Source organism: Sciurus vulgaris (genome assembly GCF_902686455.1).
Source record: "Sciurus vulgaris genome assembly, chromosome: 13".
NCBI lineage: Eukaryota > Metazoa > Chordata > Mammalia > Rodentia > Sciuridae > Sciurus > Sciurus vulgaris.
Window position 1 is genome coordinate 39804391 of NC_136474.1, and position 20177 is coordinate 39824567.

At 35.3% G+C, this 20177-nt stretch overlaps 1 protein-coding gene across 1 annotated transcript in view; it reads right to left on the reverse strand.

Moving 5' to 3' along the window:
- The window catches only part of PTPRM (protein tyrosine phosphatase receptor type M), an 849607-nt gene that overhangs the window by 316372 nt on the left and 513058 nt on the right, over positions 1 to 20177 (reverse strand). Inside the window, 2 exon segments of the mRNA XM_079108449.1 lie at positions 7961 to 8070; positions 16012 to 16320. Of these exon segments, the coding sequence (XP_078964575.1) occupies positions 7961 to 8070; positions 16012 to 16320 (419 nt within the window).

The following is a 20177-nucleotide window of genomic DNA, read 5'->3' on the forward strand; positions in this document are numbered from 1 at the left end:
TTAGTGGTGATTACTAACTTCTACTGGTGGTAATGACATAATTTTGAAATGTGGCATATTCAAGTTTTAAATTGCAAAACTGAGCACTTTTCTTATGTGCTTAGGTAAACTTACTTATAATTTATGTGCATGAACACTAACACTGTTATTATACGAAGTGATAATTGACATTCTTTCTTCTTATATTTATACCATGTCATTATAATTAAGAAGACCTCTCAGAAAGAATATTTAGATTGAATCAACTGAGCTTTGGCAAGGAAATGTTTGCTCTATGTATTAATCACTGCACAACATAACACATTCAGAGTCAGGCTAAAGGTATGTTGTTAACCCTCTAACAAATATCCCTGAGGAGGTTAAGAAAGTCAGGAAGAAACAAGACCCTATCTACCACCTAGCTGCTAAGGGAGGAACCTCTCAGCACAATACCCTCTGTGTGTGTGCTTATTTGAGTGGTCTTCTATTCTGGAACCCCCAAAGAAAGGTGCAACTCAAAGGAGGCAGAACTGAACTATGATGGTATAATGCTCCCTGAAGTCAATTATGCATTCAATCGCACATTCAGAATGTGTTTGTGGTGTGGCCTACATGCCAAGAACTGTATTCTGAATCATGGTGACGTGCATAGTGACTCATATACTGTACCTGCCCTGAAGTGGGTAAAGATCTGGTGAAGTGAAGAGTTAGGATGCAGGAAAATAAAGTCTAGCACTGCCCTTCAGGGCTATGTGGTCTTCTTCATTTTATTGACTTGATTAGAAACTTTAATAGGACACAAATGTACACAGAACAAAATCCAAATTCCTTTGCTTGGTTTTTCAGACTTGCTTTCATGTGCTTCTACAAACTCATTTCTGAATACATGACACTGCCACATTATGCTACCCCCTCTGACTTTTAAGGGGATGAGTCCCACAAACACTTGTGGGGTTTTTCTGATACCGCTCTTATTCATAGACTTTCACCTGCCTGAGAAGATAGAGTCACCTCTGTGAGGTTTACCTATTCAGATTTGCTGATTCTATTCATGCACTGACTGAATACAGGGATGCTGCAAGCATGACTGTCTTCAGGAAGCTAAGAATCTGGACAATGTGTGGGGGAGCTGGGGAGATCTGCAATAAGTAAGTTAATAATTCTACAACATGAAGAATAGAAGAAACAAACAAGGGTGGTAAGATAAAAGGTTTTGTTGGGAGAGAAGTGTCCATACACAGTCATTCAGACTGGTTGGTGAAGGAAATGCCAATGACATTGAAAAGATCTGAACTTTACGAAGGATCAGTCAGATCATGAACTTGGGGAAGAACAGTATGAACCACGTCCATGAAGCAGGATTGTGCTGGCCCCAGGTAATGAGCAGACAGAAAGTCTGTCATCTCTGGGAGCTAAAGGAGTACACAGAGGCTATCCCATGCCTAATTCTGTATCCCAAGCTTAAAAGCTCAGATACATAAAATGGGGATACTTTGAAAAAATATATACATATTTTTTGTACCAGGGATTGAATCCAGGGGTGCTTAGCTACTGAGCCATATCCCTAGACTTTTTTAAATTTTGAGACAGGGTCTCACTAAGTTGCTTAGGGTCTCACTAAGTTGCTGAGGATGGTCTCAAACTTGCAATCCTCCTGCCTCAGCCTCCTGAGTTGTTAGGATTCCAAGCCTGTGCCAACATACCTAGCTGCCTTTGAATACTTACAAATGTGAAAATAAAATAATCTGATTTATCTTATATCACTTTGGATATATATATCATTCACACACACACACACACACACACACACACACGTTAGATCACCTTGGATGGAAGATTTATTTGATTGGCGGGAACAATAAAAATAGCAGGGAGACCACTAGGAACTATGGCAGATCAGATGGGTAGAATTAAAGTACAGGCGAGAGAATATTGTGGCTTCTACTAAGGTGGGGTGGAGACAGCAAGAAATTAGTAGTGTTGGCATATTTCAGAGATAAACAATTCACTGAAGGATTGGAAATGCAAAGAAGATGGAAGAATCAAGAGTAGGTACTATGTTTCAGGGTGAGCAAAAAGGTGAACCCAATGAAATGAAATGGAATAAATGAGAAAGAATTTACAGATGGATGTGGATATGTCAAGTTTGAAATGCCTTTGACAGACAAGTGGACATATGTGCATGACATGAAGATACAAGTGAGATAGGGCTAGGATGGAAATGGAGACCTAGGGGTGATCAGCATTGGAATGATGTTGGGATGGTTTAGAAATGGGTGGGGTCACAGGGAAAGAAGTTTAGAGAAGAAGAAGTGGCCCAGAAGCAGGTCCAAGAAGGATAGAGAAAGAGAAGCCAGCAAAGGGACAGAGATGCCAGAAGAAAGTGAAATGACAGAGGAGAGGAGACAGGAAGGGAGAGAGAAAAGAGGTGGGTGAACAGCACGAGCATGCGCGTACTCTTGTCACAAAAACCAACAGCAAAAAGAGAAAGTATTCCAAGAAGGAAAGGCTTTTAAAGAGAATCATGCAAGACTGAGACAACAAAGTGCTCATCCATGCCTCTTGCCAGAGTTCCAGTGTTCCTTATTTGCAAAGCCGTCATAAGTGTGGTCTACCAATCACCCATCAGGCATACACCTACTGCTGAGGCTGTGTTCCTAAGCTTCATTTGGTGATGAGTCATGGGGTGCTATAAAAATCTCATTCAGTCTTAATCAGGATCTAAATGTTGAAGGATCAGAACATTTCATGTAACTTTATCTCCTTTCTAAGGAGTGAATGATGTTTTATCCTTGTTTCTGATTCTACTGTGTTTAGTAAATCTTAGGCACTCAGTATATATTTTCCTAAAAGGACTCCTGGGGCATGCAAATGTGTGCATGTGCCCCTGTAAACATACTATTGTAAGTGGGATCTTCCCTTCACCAGCACAGACTACAAAGCAAATGGTTTACTAAGGGGCTCTCTGCTGCTTGGGGGAGGGTGGGTTTGTACCAGCCCATGGCCACATAGTAGCAGGATGTGCTACACTGGGGGATCTTTTTTTAAAATTATTTTTTATATATTTTTAGTTGTTGATGGACCTTTATTTTATTCATTTACTTATATGAACTCTTAGTCACGGCCTTTACCCATAGATCCTCTTCCCCTGTCCCTGCAATATGCACATAAAGGATAGTTCATGCCTCCTGAAATTATGAATGATCTTCCTCACGCCTAACAACAAGTATGTTGTACATATCTGCACACACAAAATTTCAGAAAGCCCATGGCTCCCCCCTCCCAAACCACTTCACATAACCTGTGAGTCTGAATTCCAAGAATGAAAAAAAGCTCTTTAGGAACAAGGACTACCCATTCTATTGCCTGCCGCAGAGATAAGTCAGTGAACAACTACAGGACTGAGCAGCAATTCTCAAAGCACTAAGATACACCTCCACTCTCAAACCTGCATGCATCACATCCTGCTGGAAATTGTTTCTTTCTTGTTCATTCAATAACTGTTTATTAAGTGCCTATTAAGTACCAGGCACCTGGAACAGCAGCAGGAGTCTCCCAGAAGGAAGCTGTGGGAAAGTTTTTACACCTGCACCAAGATGCTGGCTGAGGATGGAAAAAATTTTAATGAAGCCTCTTTAAGGAATCCTGCCTCATGTTGCATCCAATGTTATGGAATGTCCCAAGATGAAAGTCCTGACACATAAACAACATGGTGAGGGAGGAGGGATAAAATTTAGGTGAGGTGGAATGAACTGTTGTTTATTTTTGGATGATTTCTGATTTGCAGGTTATGTGCCTGGTATCTTCTCAAATTCTTTTTTCCTTCTCTCCTTAAAGTCTCAGATTCTAAATTGAGAGCTTCAGAGAGAACCAAAATGTAATAATGTTTTAGGGAATTAAAATCTTCCAGAGAGCATGAGTTGATAGTAATTGCTACCAGTATAAAATACAGTCTTTTCATCAAGGCCTGAGCAATTTACCCTGTGAACACAAAGGAATGAATAATTAAATCTGATTTCAGCGGAAGAAAGTACCTATGACACTTCAAAGGAAAGTACAGTGTTTGAATGCCATACTGAAAGATCAGCAGATGTACCATTGGAGGAGAGTGGAGGGATAACATAGGAGAACAGAGTATACCAAAAGTAGGGTGATGTGAGAATTTAGAAGGTTCTAGGAGAAAACTAAATTTCATACACATGACTCATTAAATTTCAGGGAAAATGCAACTAAAGATGAAGCAATAAATATAAAGTGGAATCAGATCATGAGAGGCACTGAATATATTGAAAGAAAAATTTTTGACATGGCCCTAAAGTCTTATTACTTCTACATTACTAACTATTCCAGTTGATGGTGATTAAATGAGTCCCTCCCTTCCAGGATCTTGAGATGTCACACCCCAATCAGTCCAAATCATCTAACAAGTCCAGACGTGTCCATATTTCTTTACCATGTGCCTGAGCAAAAGTGCACTTTAGATGCTATTCACATGTTAAAAAGAGCTCCTGACTTTAGAACTCATTTAATTCTTTCTATAGTAAGTTGCTGATAGGACAGTTACTTCTAATAGAGAAAGGAGAGCATCTTTTCTATTTTTATCTCTTCCACTATCTTACACAAATGAAATATTAAAAAAAAAATACACACCCACAACCTGTTAACCAGAAGTCCAGAATTTACTCACTAGACAATTCAGAGATATACATAATAAGGTTATGAGGCATAATGCAAATATCTGGACATATATCCTTGTGCATTTGGGAATATTAGTGATTTATAAACTTCTAGAAATAGGGGTGATAAACAATGTTTAAATTTTGATTTGTATTCTCAAATTGCCTACAAAAAGAGGTTGCAAAAATACATGCATGTATACATTTCTCCATGTCACTGAGAAATGATATTATACAAAGTTAAATTTTCTGTACACTTGTTTTACTTCACTGCTTAATCATTAGTAAGGTTGGGTAGGCATATTTCCATATACATGCATGCCTGTTAGAGTTGTGCTCTCTTATTCTTTGTTATTTTCTAATTTTTTCCTTTTAGTAATAAATCTGCATTGAGTTTCTATATTTTACAACCACTAGCCTGTTGACTGGCATAAGTATTAAAGATAATTTCTCCAAATTTTCTGTTTGTATTTAGACTTTCTTCCTTCATCATTCATCATTCAGTAGTTTAAAATCTTATATAACCAATCAGCTGATTTTTAAAATGACTTCCAAGGCTCTATGTTAAGCTTTGAAATAGACATTACAAAAATGTCCTCCATATTTTTCTTACAGGGTTCTTAAAAGTTTAACTTTTGTGTTTAGTTCATGAATCCACGTAGTATTTATCTTTGTATAATGTTCATATATGACATCTTATTTTTGTAATTAAATGCTAGGTTTTCTAACATTTAATAATTTACATTCGCCTATATTCATAAATAAACTTGCATTATAGTTTCTTCCTTATAAAATTTTGGGAAGACTTGTATCTAGCTGTTGTTACTTTTTAAAATTAAAACAGAAGCAAGGATATTTTGTTTTGGATACTTCTGTATTTAAAATATTCTTTCAGAGAACAGTATTTCATTTATAACTTGTCAAAATGGGAGATTTTGATTCTATTGGGGAAGGATGTAATTAGATAACTGATAAAACTCAATGACTGAAGTGAGAAATCAGGTATGAGAAGGGCTAGAGCCAGGACAATGACTAGGACAGAAAAGCAAGGCTAGTTTGGGGAAGAAGAAAGATGAAAGTTAAAATATAAAAGAGAGGTCAAAGACTAAAACTAAAAATACTGTACATTTCCATAACTTCTGGAGCAAACAATGCTGTCAGTATTTTTCAATCATCAATGCTTTGGTATGTTCTTCACAAGATGCAAAAAGAAAACTCAGGCATAATCTAAATCTAATATATTCATTTACATCTATAACATCCAATGTGCTTTCACTTCTCTCTTTAAACCATCCAAGTTCATCGCCTGCTCTAAAGAGACACTTGTGTCAATTATTACTAAGTTTTTTCCAATCATAATAATTTAGTTTGCCTTTCTCTTTTTACCTATATTCAAATGATAGAATCCACTGTTTCTATAGTCCCTGCTTCTTTTAAGGCAGCTGTTTGGATTTCTTGGCCTGATGTCTGTCCCAGAGAAGACTATGGTCCTCCAGAGACAGGACCCAGTCTGGTTCCACACCAATCTCCAGCTCCAGCAGGATGCTATTTATTTTGCAGCCTCTAGCATACATAGGCTGAGGGAATCACAGCCCACAGGTGCCTCTCTGCTACTGAAGGAGCCTATCTAAGGCCCATGACAAGGAGCCTGGGAGCATCCTTCCTCCCTACTTCTAGAAATCAGGGGAGAAAGACAGAAGAAGAGTTGGTGTCCAGAAAACATATTTAATTTCTTAAGCCCAATTCACCCATTTGACATTTCCCCCTTGGTTCCACTGAAAAATGAGCCAACCCACTCTACTTACAAATATCTGATTTTTAAAAACTTGATTTATGACACATTCATGCATCTCCATTGTACCAGCATTTAGATCAGTGTTCAACTGGGAGATCCTGGCTGCTGAGTCAGAGAGATTAATGGTCTTCCTTTGAATTATTATTATTCTTGCTGTTTTCATGGTACAGTTACTTATCACACAAAGATATATGTCCAGTGGGATTTAAAAAAAGAATCTTGCTATTATTTTCTGACTGTCTAGAAAGCAACATGTGGCTTTTAGGACAGGTGAACTTAACTGCTTGGATCTTCAAATGCGTTTCAAAGACTGTGCCTTTGCCAGTTTAAAAAAACAAAAACAAAAACAAAAACAAAAAAACCAAAATCCTACTATTCTTAGGTGAGAATCCCCAAAACTGAGGTATAAAAATGGTCATAGGGTCACAGACATGAACTAGAGGAGTCATTTCACTGAGAAAAAGTAAATCCAAACTTGTTTGATGTGATTATAAAACTTAGCTCCATAAAAGCTGAGCCATGAATTTTTCATAACACTCAATTCTTTTAAAATAAAGCAGCCGATGAACATGAACAGTAACAGCATAAAATCAACTTCTTTTATCTTTCTTCATTTTGCTTTCACTTAATTTTTTTTTTGCATTTCAATGCCAATTTTCAAAAGGTATAAGGAAACATAAATGTGAGGCTAGTAGGGTCAGAGAAGGGGTTTACTGGTGAAGACTGTCTGACAGCTCATCTGCACAGGCTTTTGTCAGAAGTTCTGAAAGGTATTCAGGCAAAGGTTCCATATGAGAATCTGCCATGATTTTTAGAAACCTTACAACATATAATTTTGTTGAATTTGCATTCAAATAAATGCTAGCTTAAAAAAATACACCTGCTTGTTTCTATGACAATAGGCACAGTGAAATGATGCTCACACAGATGTGATGATGAATGTCACCCCATTATTGCTGAGAGTTTTTTCCTTGAACAATTCATCAAATTCTTCCCTGCTATCTATCACTCAACCATTTGATATGCCTCAGTAGACAAAACTATGTCAATGAAGTCTAATGAATGTTTTATTAATATTAAGAAACCAAATGGCATTATTCTATGGTTACTCCTAATATAATTTTTTATTGACCTTGCTAATTAGACAATCAATGTTCTTCTATAATTCAGTAGAAAAATATTTCATGGCTTAGGATTTAGTGTTTGCCTCATAATTGATGTATGTTTCAAAATACTTTGGTTTACAATACAGATGACTTTCTAAAGTGTTATGTTTTCTTAATACATAGTATAATCCAAAAAATATCCAACTCATTTCAATATGCATTTTTAAACTGCCATAATTCAAAAACTCATTTTAAAATATTTGGCTTCTATATAATAACCATAATAACTATAGAAAGCATTAAACTTCTCAAAAGGCATTATGCAATTACATATATATTTTAAATAGTAGGTTATAAGAAATTATACTGAAAAATTACATTACCAACAAATATATATATACTACCTCATATAAAGTGATGACACCATAGGTTTGAGTCGGTTCTCTCCATTGAAGAAATATCTTCTCTTCAAAGGTACTTCCTTGAATGGATTCAGTAGGAACAGCACCAGGAACTAAAGGAGGATGGGGAGAGATTAACTTGTGGCAATAAATTAGCCCCTACCATTACTCCATGTAGGGGTTTAACCCTTTATTGAGACATGAACTTTTAATGATCTATATATACATTCAGATTTCTACTCAAAGTCTGAAATCTAAAGCCATTTTAACTACACTGCCTTTACAGAAAATGTAATCATTTTTTCTTTAAAGTTTGTATCATTTAGACAAAGCTCAGTATCTTTTAAATAAACTTTTTTTCATTCTTCAAATAGAAATGAAAGATATGGAGCAATGAGAGTCAGTACATACTGCTTATGGGAATGTAAGTTGGTAGTCAGTTGGAAAATAAGTAATATTTAGTAAAGTTAGAGATGCATCACAGGCCATAGTGACCCCAAAATCACACCTCTGGGTACAGTCCCTAAAAAAATCCTTGTACGTATGTACCAGGAGACGTTTGTAAGACTTTAACACAGCAGTGCCTTTCAAAAACAATATAATGAATATAAACTGAAAACAAACTAAATGATTTAATAATCTACATTATAGTCATGATAAAAGACTAAGAAAAGTGAAGCAAATGACAGTTATCTATGTCATCACAGGTATCTCTTAATATTGAGAGACAAAAGCCATGTTAAAAAAAGATATATATGAACTACTATAATATTAAAAATACACACAAAATTGAAGCTGATGTAGACTAAATAACAACATAGGTTTTAAAAAATTATTTGGTTTATACTGTGTGAGAAAGTTTGATGCTATTTTTCAAAACCTTAAATATGAAACACCTTCTTATAAGTTTGCAAGGAAATCTAATTGACATAAGGGAAGACGGAAATTTTCTTGGCAATTTTCTATAAAATAAAATTTAATACTATTATTTTAAAGTCATTGTCCTTTTACATTCAGTCTCTGAATATGCTTTCTATCATACACAATTAGTGCACTGATATGTCAATCCTACTAACAGGATGTCTATACTATTTATAAATAAACACATATTTGGGGGTACATGATCAGATTGCTGGAAGATTGAGTAAGTTACCCAAAAGTGGCTGGAGGGAAGTCAAAGGTCCTGATTTCAAAGTTTACAACAAAGCTATAATAATCAAGACAGTGTGGTTTTGGAATAAGGACAGACATATGAATTAATGGAATACAAATGAGAATTTCAGAAGCAAGTCATTATGTTTATAGTCAAGTGACTTTTAATGAGAGAACTAGAAAATTCAATGAGAAAAAGATCTTTTTCACAAATGTGCTGACACAAGTGGGTCTTTGTATACAAAAGAATCAGGTGGGATTCTCTCTCATGCCATTCATAAAAAAATACATAAAAATTGATTAACAACCTAAATATAGGAACTAAAACAAAACAAAACTCTTGGAAAAAACCATTGGTGTAAATCTGAATCTGCATGCCTTGTATTAGGCAAGGATTAGATATGATACCCAGAGCAGAAACAATGACAGAAAATATCAACAAAATGTACATTATTAAAATGGAAAATTTTCATGCTTCAAAGTGCAATACTCAAGTGAAAAGACAACACACGGGTGGGAGTTTTTGAAAATCATACATCTGATAACAGACTTATATCTAGAGTATATAAAGACCATTAAAACCTAAAAATAAGAAAATAACTTAATTAGAAATAGAACTGTCCATTTCTCAATAAAAAGTTCTCCAAAGGTATACAGATAGCCGGTAATCATGTGAAAAGATATGTAACAACTTTAGCCAGCAGGACACTAAATATCAAAACCAAAATGAAACATCATCTCACACCTACTAGGATTGCTGTAATCAGAAGACAGATAATAACAAGTGTTAGTAAGATTGCAGAGAAGCTACAAACCTAATACACTGTTGGAGGGAATATAAAATCAAATAGCTACTTTGAAAACAGTCTAGAAGTTCCTCAAATGGTTCAATATACACAGACTTACAATATGACCCAGCAAGTCCACTCTTAGCCATATATACCCTAGAGAACTAAAAATCTGTCAACTCAAAACCTTGAACAAAACTATTCGCAGCAGTATTATTCTTAATAATAAAAAAGTAGAAACAAACCAAATTTTCATTAATTGATGAATGAATAAACATATCTTAATAATTCTTTTTTAAAGAGGGGGGGCTGGAGAAATATTTTAGATCATGTGATGATATGAAGAGTTTTCTAATGGTTGGCAAGATTCCCATAGGCTGAAAGAGTGCCTGCGATTTCAAAAGGAAGTAAGAATTTAAAAACTAAAGTCACTTTTTAGATGAGGAGATACTTAGAGATGTTATTTAGAGCCTTTGCAATTATTCAAAATGGAGCGAAATACTATTTAACAGAAAAAAGTGCTGCTTCAGATGGCAGGCCTGAGTGCTGATTTAAGACTCTCCAATAATTAAAAATCGGAGTTCAGAAAAATCCTTAAAAACCCTTTTAGCAGTCTCATTTCAAAAATGAAGTTTATGTTGATTTCCAGCGTACAAACTCTAACTAGTATAATAAATATGAAAATAATGATTAGTTCTCAGTTGAAGAAATCTATGGGAAACTACACTGAAGCAAAGAAAAATAGCTATTTCAGTTATGACACAGGAAACTTGTTAGAAAATTTAAATCCCAGGCGAGACCAGAATGTTCATCATAATCAGAAGTTGAACTCAAAACAGGTCATGCCTAGAAAATTCTACAAGCCTATTTCTCTTTGCATTGACAGTGATATCATGATATCATATTCAGTTTTCTCACAGTATCAAGAATAAGCTGTGAGTGGTTCTGTTACCTTGTGATATTTATTATAAAAAATATTCATTAATCCAGTTACAAATAAGGACAGTTTTAGAAAAAAAATAAGCTTTTGTTTCACTCAATTAGTATATAAGAATGGAAAATAGTAAAATCAAGTAGGAGGTATTCATATTACATTGTTCAAAGGACATCTTAAAAGGATAAACTTATTAAAGTGTACTGTAGGAGAACTCTGAAACTGAAGGCATTTTGAAAAATGTGGACCAGAAAACTTTAAGGGGCCTCATGTAAGTTTTTTAAGGTCAAGAACAGATAAAATTAATTTAAAAGAACACCAGAAGATTAACTTAATAAGAAGAGATTGTACCTTTCAGGAACTTAAATTTAATATCTGGTTTTAGATGTTCTAGAAATTCAGGATTTGGGATATAATACAGCCATGATATCTAAATTTGTGTAATTTAGCCCTATGCTGTCTAGTGATGCACTTTAAAGTAATAAAAAAATTTTCTTCCACAATACTTTTAAAAAATATGTTCAATGTTCAATGCATTGGAGCTTGTTTTAATGATAAATGAAGTAACACTGCTTTCTACTTTTTTCAAACTCAGTATTGTTTGATAATTATTCTATTTCTTTTTTGTCTTTTTAGAAATCTCCATTTTCTGGGGTTGGGGGTGTTAGGAAATGTAATTTGCAATAGCAGACTGGATGCTCTTGTGCTACAATAACAATTATTTGTAAATAATACTCGGCTCAACTGCTGGGACTAGCCAGATGGCTTTAACAAACAAAATAAGTGATTCTGATCTTTTGACAGAAAATCAAAGAATACCTAGCTCTTGTCAGTACTCAATTTGAAACTTGATAGGCTTGACTAGGTTCATGCTGCCACAATCCTTATCTGTGTACCTATAAATGACTGTATTTGACTACTTGCATAGATTTTAACATTAATGTTGATTAAAACATGAATTAAATCTTTATTAATAATACTTTATTAATTCATGTGAATTAATTTTGTATTATTGAATGTTTATTACCTTTGCAATATCATGCATATTGTAAAAGAAGAAAAACAGATGCTTTTTTCTTATAAGTATGTTTACAGTTTTTTAAAAAAGTTATATATAATGAGGGAACAAGGAGGACTCACAGAGTTGCTATGGATTATCAAGATAACAATGAGAGTCATCTATTAAGATCCCTCTCTGGCAGCTACAATTAGCTGTGTATGTAAATTTCTTCTAATCCTAATATGACTGAGAACTGTTATTATTCTCATTTCCTCATTGATGAAATTGAGACTTGATGATTTGAGAATCTTATCAAGGGCAAATAAGGTCAGAAATATGAGAGTAATATGGGGAGAAGAGCTAGAGACGGCTTCAAGCAGGACTTGAAATGTGAGAACTTTGGAGGGTGGAAAAGAGACAAACTTGAGAAATATCCAGGTGGAAAAGGCCAAGAAGAGCTGGGGAGGGCAGAAGCCCAGGAAGTGAGGAGCATGACAGACAGGACCCCCTCTGAGGTGACACCTTTGTAGAATGAGCTACAGTGGAGGAAAGTTATTACCTTGGGAAGATGTGCCAAGAATACAGAGGAGCTCAGGACTTAAGGTTTTGGAATGAAAGATAAAGAAACACAGAAGGTTCTTGTAGAGAGAATATGATGAAACTTTAAAGATTAGTGAGTGATGCCTTCTGCTTCACTAATCTGCTAAGGATTGCTTTGGCTGTTCTGGGCCTCTTATTTTTCCAAATGAATTTCATGATTGCCTTTTCTTATTTATGAAGAATGTCATTGGGATTTTAATAGGAATTGCATTAAATCTGTGTAATGCTTTTGGTGGTACAGTCATTTTGACAATATTAATTCTGCCTATCCAATAGCATGGGAGGTTTTCCATCTTCTAATGTCCTCAGTTTCCTTCTTTAGTGTCCTATAGTTTTCATTGTAGAGATCTTTCAGCTCTTTTGTTAGGTTGATTCCCAAGGTTTTTTGTGAATGAGGTAGTTTTCCTAATTTCTCTTTCAGAGGATTCATCACTGATGTATAGAAATGCATTAGATTTATGGGTATTGATTTTATATCCTGCTACTTTACTGAATTCATTTATTACATCTAAATTTTTTTTTTGTGGAGTTTTTTGGATCTTCTAAATATGGAATCATGTCACTGGCAAATAGTGATAGTTTAAGTTCCTCTTTTCCTATTCATATCCCTTGAATTTCTTTTTTCTGTCTGATTGCTCTGGCTAGAGTTTCAAGGACTATGTTGCGATGTGGTGAAAGAGGGCATCTCTGTCTGTTCCAGATTTTAGGGGGAATGCTTTCAGTTTTTCTACATTTAGAATGATGTTAACCTTGGGCTTAGCACAGATAGCTTTCATAATGTTGAGGTATGTTCCTATTATTCCTACTTTTTCCAGTGTTTTGAACATGAAGAGGGGCTGTATTCTATCAAATGCTTTTCTGTGTCAATTGAAATGATCATATGATTATTTTCTTTATGTCTATTGATGTGCTTGAATTATGTTTGTTGATTTCTGTATGTTGAACCAAACTTGCATCCCAGGGATGAACCCCACTTGATAGTGTTTGTTGCACAATCATTTTAATATGTGTTGTATGTGATTTACAGAGCAGTAGTACCAAAAACAGCATGGTATTGGCACCAAAATAGACATGTAGACTGATGGTATAAAATAGAAGACACATACGAGACCAAGGTCTCAAAAATATATTGGAGAAAAGACACATACTAGACCAAGGTGTCAAAAACATACATTGGAGAAAAGATAACCTCTTCAACAAATGTTGCTGGGAAATCCATATGCAGAAGAGTGAAATTAAACTTCTGTTTCTCACCCTGCACAAAACTCAACTTAAAGTGGATCAAAGACATAGGCACTAGAACAGAGACCCCATGCCTAACAGAAGAAAAAGTAGGCTCAAATACTCATCGTGTCAGCATAGGACCTGACATCCTTAACCAGACTTCTAAAGGACCAGAAGTAAAATCAAGAATCAATAAATGGGATGGATTCAAACTAAAAAGGTTCTTCTTAGCAAAGGAAACAATCATGAAAGACAGACAACAGAATGGAGAAAATCTTTTCTACTTGCACCTTAGATGGAGCACTTATCTCCAGGATATATAAAGAACTCAGAAAACTGAATACTTAAAAAAAAAAATCCAAATAACCCAATCAATAAATGGGCTAAGAAACTGAACAGACACTTCACAGAAGAAGAAATATAATCAATCAACAAATATATGAAAAAATTTTCATCACCTCTAGCAAATACAGAAATGCAAATTAAAAAAAAACTAAGATTTTTATCTCATTACAGTCAGAATGGCAATTATCACGAATACAAGCAGCAATAAGTGTTGATGAGGATGTGGGGGAAAAGGTACACTCACACATTGCTGGTGGGACTGAAAATTGGTGCAACCACTATGAAAAGCAGTATGGAGTTTGCTCAGAAAACTTGAAATGGAACCACAGTTTGACTCAGCTATCCCACTCCTTGGTTTATACCCAAAGGACTTAAAATCATCATACTACAGAGATGCAGCCACATCAATAAACATTAATACATAATCAGCTTAATTTAACCAACCTAGAGGCCCTTCAACAGATGAAAAGATAAAGAAAATGTGGTACATATATAAAATGAAATATTAGCCTCAAAGAAGAATGAAATTATGGCATTTGCAGGTAAATGGATGGAGCTGGGGAATAAATTTAAATAAATTTGCAACTGCTTGGAAAAATAAAAGATTAGTGAGTGAGTAGCAGGGCATTAGGATGGGAGGAGGGTGAAACCACTATAAGGGTGAGAATGACAATGGAAATTTTAACTTAAGATTTTGAGGGTCTGAGTATAGGTGGTGGAAGCTGAGAGGAGAGAACAGTAGGACACTGTGTAAGCAGAGACAAAAGTTAGGACCATAGCAAACCTAGAAATTCAGGGAAGAAAGGACAGTGATAGCTACTGACAATGTGGATTTTGCCACCTTCCTTTCTTCCTTCCTGGGAAACAAAGGTAAGCAAGAAAAAACAGAAAAAGGGTTTCCTATCTCAGCCTCAACAGAGCAACCTGATCAAGCCAAGATCCCAAATAACCAGTAAAACTACTCTGAGAGTAACCAACTCAAGTAGGACATGAGCGGCAACAAAGGAGAAAGAGAGGAGGATGTGAAATGAGCATCTCGTTTGTGCTAGCTGTATTTGTATTTTTCCGAGGTGGGGAAGTAAAAAACACACAAAAGTACTTTGCTAGTTGTTCAAAGAAAACAATATGGTATCACTATGAACAATTTATTCATTACTGAATGATCAAAAATACACAATTGGTTGCCCAAAGAAACACAAATTAAACATCTATTTTTTTCTCCTAGAATAAGTTAAGTCATTTAATGACCTTCCCAAGTTTGTGGCCACTTATTTTGATGCCTGACAAATGAATATCTGGTCAAATAAATGATATTCTATTTTTATATTTTATGTACTGTATGATCATGTTACTGTACACCAACATTCCCTATACAATAAATGTAAAATCACATTTATATTATGCTATGAGGTTCAAAGCATAATTTTTATATTTTAAAATAGTTCAAAGGTTTATTACCATTGTGCATTTGCTTTGGTTTTTGGATGAGTTCTGGTGACATATATGGCTTACTTGTTAAGTTACTGTAATATCCAATTATAACATTGTTCCTATGGGAAAAAATGACCAATTTCACAAACATCAAATTGATATACTTTCTCAGCACTGTGTTTAAAAGCTAGGGAAGCCTCTATTTTGTGCTAGGTTTTTACTGGAACTATAAAAATGTTTCAGAAGGTCATTTGCATATATTTAAAATAAGCACTTCATGTAACAATTCTAATACCTGAAACAATTTTTTGGTCCAATATGATAATGAACTTGAATACAGAACTAATTAGAACAATTCAGAATTACCATACAGAGAATAGTACTATATGAATAGTAAAGCATTAAGATAAATGGCTATTTTTATTCCCTCTCTCTTACTCAGTGCGTAAGCACAGATACCTATTTGTATAATTCAAGAAAGTTATTTTTCTGTTTCACTAATAAAACTCTCAACCATAAAGGAGTAAAAGTTGTTTTTGAAATAACGTATTTCATACAAACATCTTTTAAAAATACTCACGGTCTTCATCTGTTTGTACTATTAGTTCTTGACTCTCTTTTCTCCCCTCAGGGTTCATGAGGATGAGCTTCACACTCACGTTGGTGTATGGTGACAGGTTAGTGATTGTATGCTGGGGGTGTGAATTATCTGTATCCCAGCTTACTTCTTCTCGTACTTGCTCCTGTCCTCCCACTTGGTAACAGTAGTGGACTGTGAGATTGTAACTATGGCAACGAGTTACATTATACCCAAATGGCTCCCATCGGATGGTGATTTGTCGAGATTTGACCTCTACTACTTCCAGTTTTCTTGGGCCACGCATGGGATCTATTTTTAAAAGAAAGGAGAAAAGGAGAACAAAAGGGAAAAGTATTATAAAAGATCTAGTGGATCCCACATATACCAGATAAATGTACTTATCCATAACATCTGGTCTCCTCCTCTTCCTGTATATTAAAATCCCTAAATTTTACCTGGGGATAAGGCCACTCAAAATAAAGACTACAATTTCCATTCTCCTCTGCAGCGGAATGTGCCATGTGCCTAATTTCTTATGAATAGCATGCAAAATAAAATGTGAACAACAATTTCTGGGAGGTGTTCTTAAAAGGAAGGGCTCGAGCTGGGTGTGGTGGCATATCCCTATAATCCCAGCAGCTTGGGAGGCTGAGGCAGAAGAATAGCAAGTTCAAAGCCAGCCTTAGCCAAAGCAAGGTGCTAAGCAACTCAGTGACACCTTGTCTCTAAATAAAATACAAAAAATAGGGCTGGGATGTGGCTCAGTGGTCAAGTGACTCTGAGTTCAATCCCCAGTACCCCCTCCTCCAACAAAAGGGGCTCACCATTTTTGTTGCATTTTCCTTCCTGAAAGCTAGGTTAAGAATATGATATTTGGATCTCATGCAGCCATCATGGACCATAAGAATACTTTAACATAAAGAATCTAAGCAATGATAAAGGAGGAGTCAGGGACCTGTAATTACTGAGCTATTGTACCAGCCCTGAACTAACTTCTTTCAAATTTTTCATTAGGAAAAATTAGATGTTATCTTACTTAAGTCTCTTTTCCTCTGGGTTTCTGACAGAAAAGAAAAAAACAATACTAACTGATAAACACAAGGTATCTTTAAAAGTTAACTTGTGTAAAAGTTTTAGAATTCAGCATGAAATAAAATAATGACAAGAGACCATGGATTTCAGGGATTTCTGTTTCATTTGCACAGAAGTCCATAAAATCAAGCTGAGGTAGTTCCAGTCTACTCATGAAAATGTCTTGATATTCTTCCTTAGACAAAGATCCAAGTACAGTTTCAACCTTAGAAATCTAAATGACAGGCAAGGAATATGCAGATTTTGAACAGTTCAAATTATAATATACAGAGTGAAATCTTAAGCATGTTTATGAAATGATGATAAAATATGATAATACTAAATACAGAACATTTATTTAGTACTTTGTACAATGCACTGCTCCAGAAAGTACACCATTCAGGGATTTGGGGAAAGTCTAATCTAGAATCTTCTGCTTTGGCATTATACATTTGATAATTTTAATTTTTGTTTTTCTGAAGTATGGTCACTATTTATGAATGTAAAGAGATTAATAATTGGTAAGGGAACTACACATGGACATTTGAGAAATCATAGTTACATTTCCTATGAACCTACTGTGTGTGAGTTGCTTTACATATACATATTTGCATTCCCTCAAAACAATCCAGTAGATTAAATACTTTTATGGCCAATATACTGATGCAAAAATAATTGCTAAGGTAAGCTCAATAATTTGACCAGGATCAAGGAAACATGGTACTCAGATTTTTTAAATTTATTTATTTTTTGGTACTCAGATTTAAATATGAAATTGAAACAGTGCGGCTTCCTCTCTACCATGAATCTCTACTAAAGAAAATCACACACACATATACACACACACAAGCAATCAGGATATCAAAGATACCTAAATATAACCAAAGAATGTAAAATGTGATAAAGATTCAATGCATTTAATTTTACACAAAAGTGCTCAGAAGAATTCTCCCTTCTCATTTCACAGAAGAGGAGGTCCTGGCCATAGTCCCCGGCTCAGCTATATCAGGCAACTCTGCTTGTACTGCAGGGCACTGGAAATGTGTCTGAAATATTACTGAAGTTCACTTCTTATCTCTATTTGTCCCTAAATCCTTTGGGTGTCTGTTCTGTTTAGGATCTAGAGAGAACGCAGAACCACCCCTTTACCTGTGACCTCCAATCCCTGAAAATGTTGAAAGTAAAATAATATTCTGATTTAATATATGCAAGTTGGGATTTATCTGCCAGATATCTGCTCAAAACCAGAAATGAGGTTAATACCAATCATTCATGCTGCTCTACCCTAATAACTCCAGGGACCAAGGACAAGAGAGATGAAAACTGCTCCAAGAAATCTTGAGTGACATTCTCATGGAATGTTCAATATTACCAAATTAATTTTTTATATTTAAATTACCAGTGTTAAGAAAAATTTCATAAATAAGTTATTTAGAAATAACACTGAAGATTTTTCCAGATTAGTGACTTCTTACAGTTTAAAGGAAATGTCTAATTTTATTTAATGCTTCATTAGCTGAATATTTGCAAAAACTTTTAATAAGCTCCAGATCCCTTATATATAAACAGATTAACATGTGTCTCTTCACCCTTTCCCTTATTAATCACTGGTCTCCACAAGGACTGTTCTAAAGCATTTTTCTAAGATTTTCATCAATTTTACTTACTTAATAAAATGACTAAAAGCCTCAGATATTAGCTTAAACAAGCAGTGCAGTTCTAACTTAATTTCAGTGGAAAACTACTTCCCACTTCATAAATTAGTCTGCATCATTTCAGTATTCCTTGGCCCAGAAAATACACACTTAAATTAAACCCCTAGATTAAAAAGAAACGGTTCTGTGTATTGGTCAAGTTTCCTTGAAATGCATGCTCCTTCCTTGTTCTTAGTATCCTTTTGGGTTTCTTTTTTTGTTTGGGTACTGAGGTTTGAACCCAGGATGCTTTACCACTGAGCTACATCCCTAGCCCCTTTTAAATATTTTATTTAGAGATAGGGTCTTGCTGAGTTGCTTGGGACCTTGCTAAATTGCTGAGACTAGCTTTGCACTCTCAATCCTCCTGCCTCAGCCTCCCAAACACCTGAGATTATAGGCGTGCACCATCACACCCAGCTTTTCTTAGTATCTTTTAGAATTTCACCATAGTAAAAATGAATCTGGAGCTTTCCATACATTTGTCTAATGACATAGCCTAGTATGACCAAGTCTCCCACGTCACCATTGTCATGAGTGGTAATTAACACACCAGGAACAGTGGCTGTATGAGGTCTAAGCTCTGGCTGGAGAGTTTGCACTCACAGGCATGCATAAGTTCCAGATTAACCCAAATAAAACAATCCTGTAGAAGCATTTGCAGAGTACAGACAGTTCCCAACCTAAGACAGCTTGACTTAATGATTTTTCAACTTTGCAACAGTAAGAAACAGAAACTGTACTTCCAATTTTGAATTGCTATCTTTCCCCAGGCTCTGAACATATAGTGTCATTTTCTCCTATGATGGAGGACAGCAGCAGCAGCAGCAAGTCACAACTCCCCACTGGCCCCAGGATCAAGTGAGGAAAGAAATTGGCACTCTGTGGTGCTCTATTTGACTTAACTTCAATGCTTGACAGGTTAAAGTGATTAATATAGTTCTGATTTAGATATTTTCAATTTACGATGGGTTTCTGAGGATATAACTCGTTCATAAGTAGAGAAGCATCTGTGTTTCCATTTTTACCCTCAGTGGACTTTCATCTCTCTGATGTGCCTACTCATGTGTTGATATCAACAGGGCAGAGTCAGCATCAACAGGAGCAGGGATGAATCACATCAGCAGGCTGTAGTGGCGAGGACCACTTTGTTCCTGAAACACTTACCCTAATTATCAAAAGTTTAACAGAATACAGACCAACACATGACACATATATCATGTCCACCTTGGGTGTCATTTTCTCTTGCCAGGACTCAAAGGCAAAATCAAGTGAGTGGGGAAAACAGCTAATAGAAAAGTGATAACACAGTTTGGAGGTATATAGCTGAGTGGTAAAATGCATGCATGAGACCTGGAGTTCAATCCCCAGTACACAGATAAATCAATAAATTCATAAATA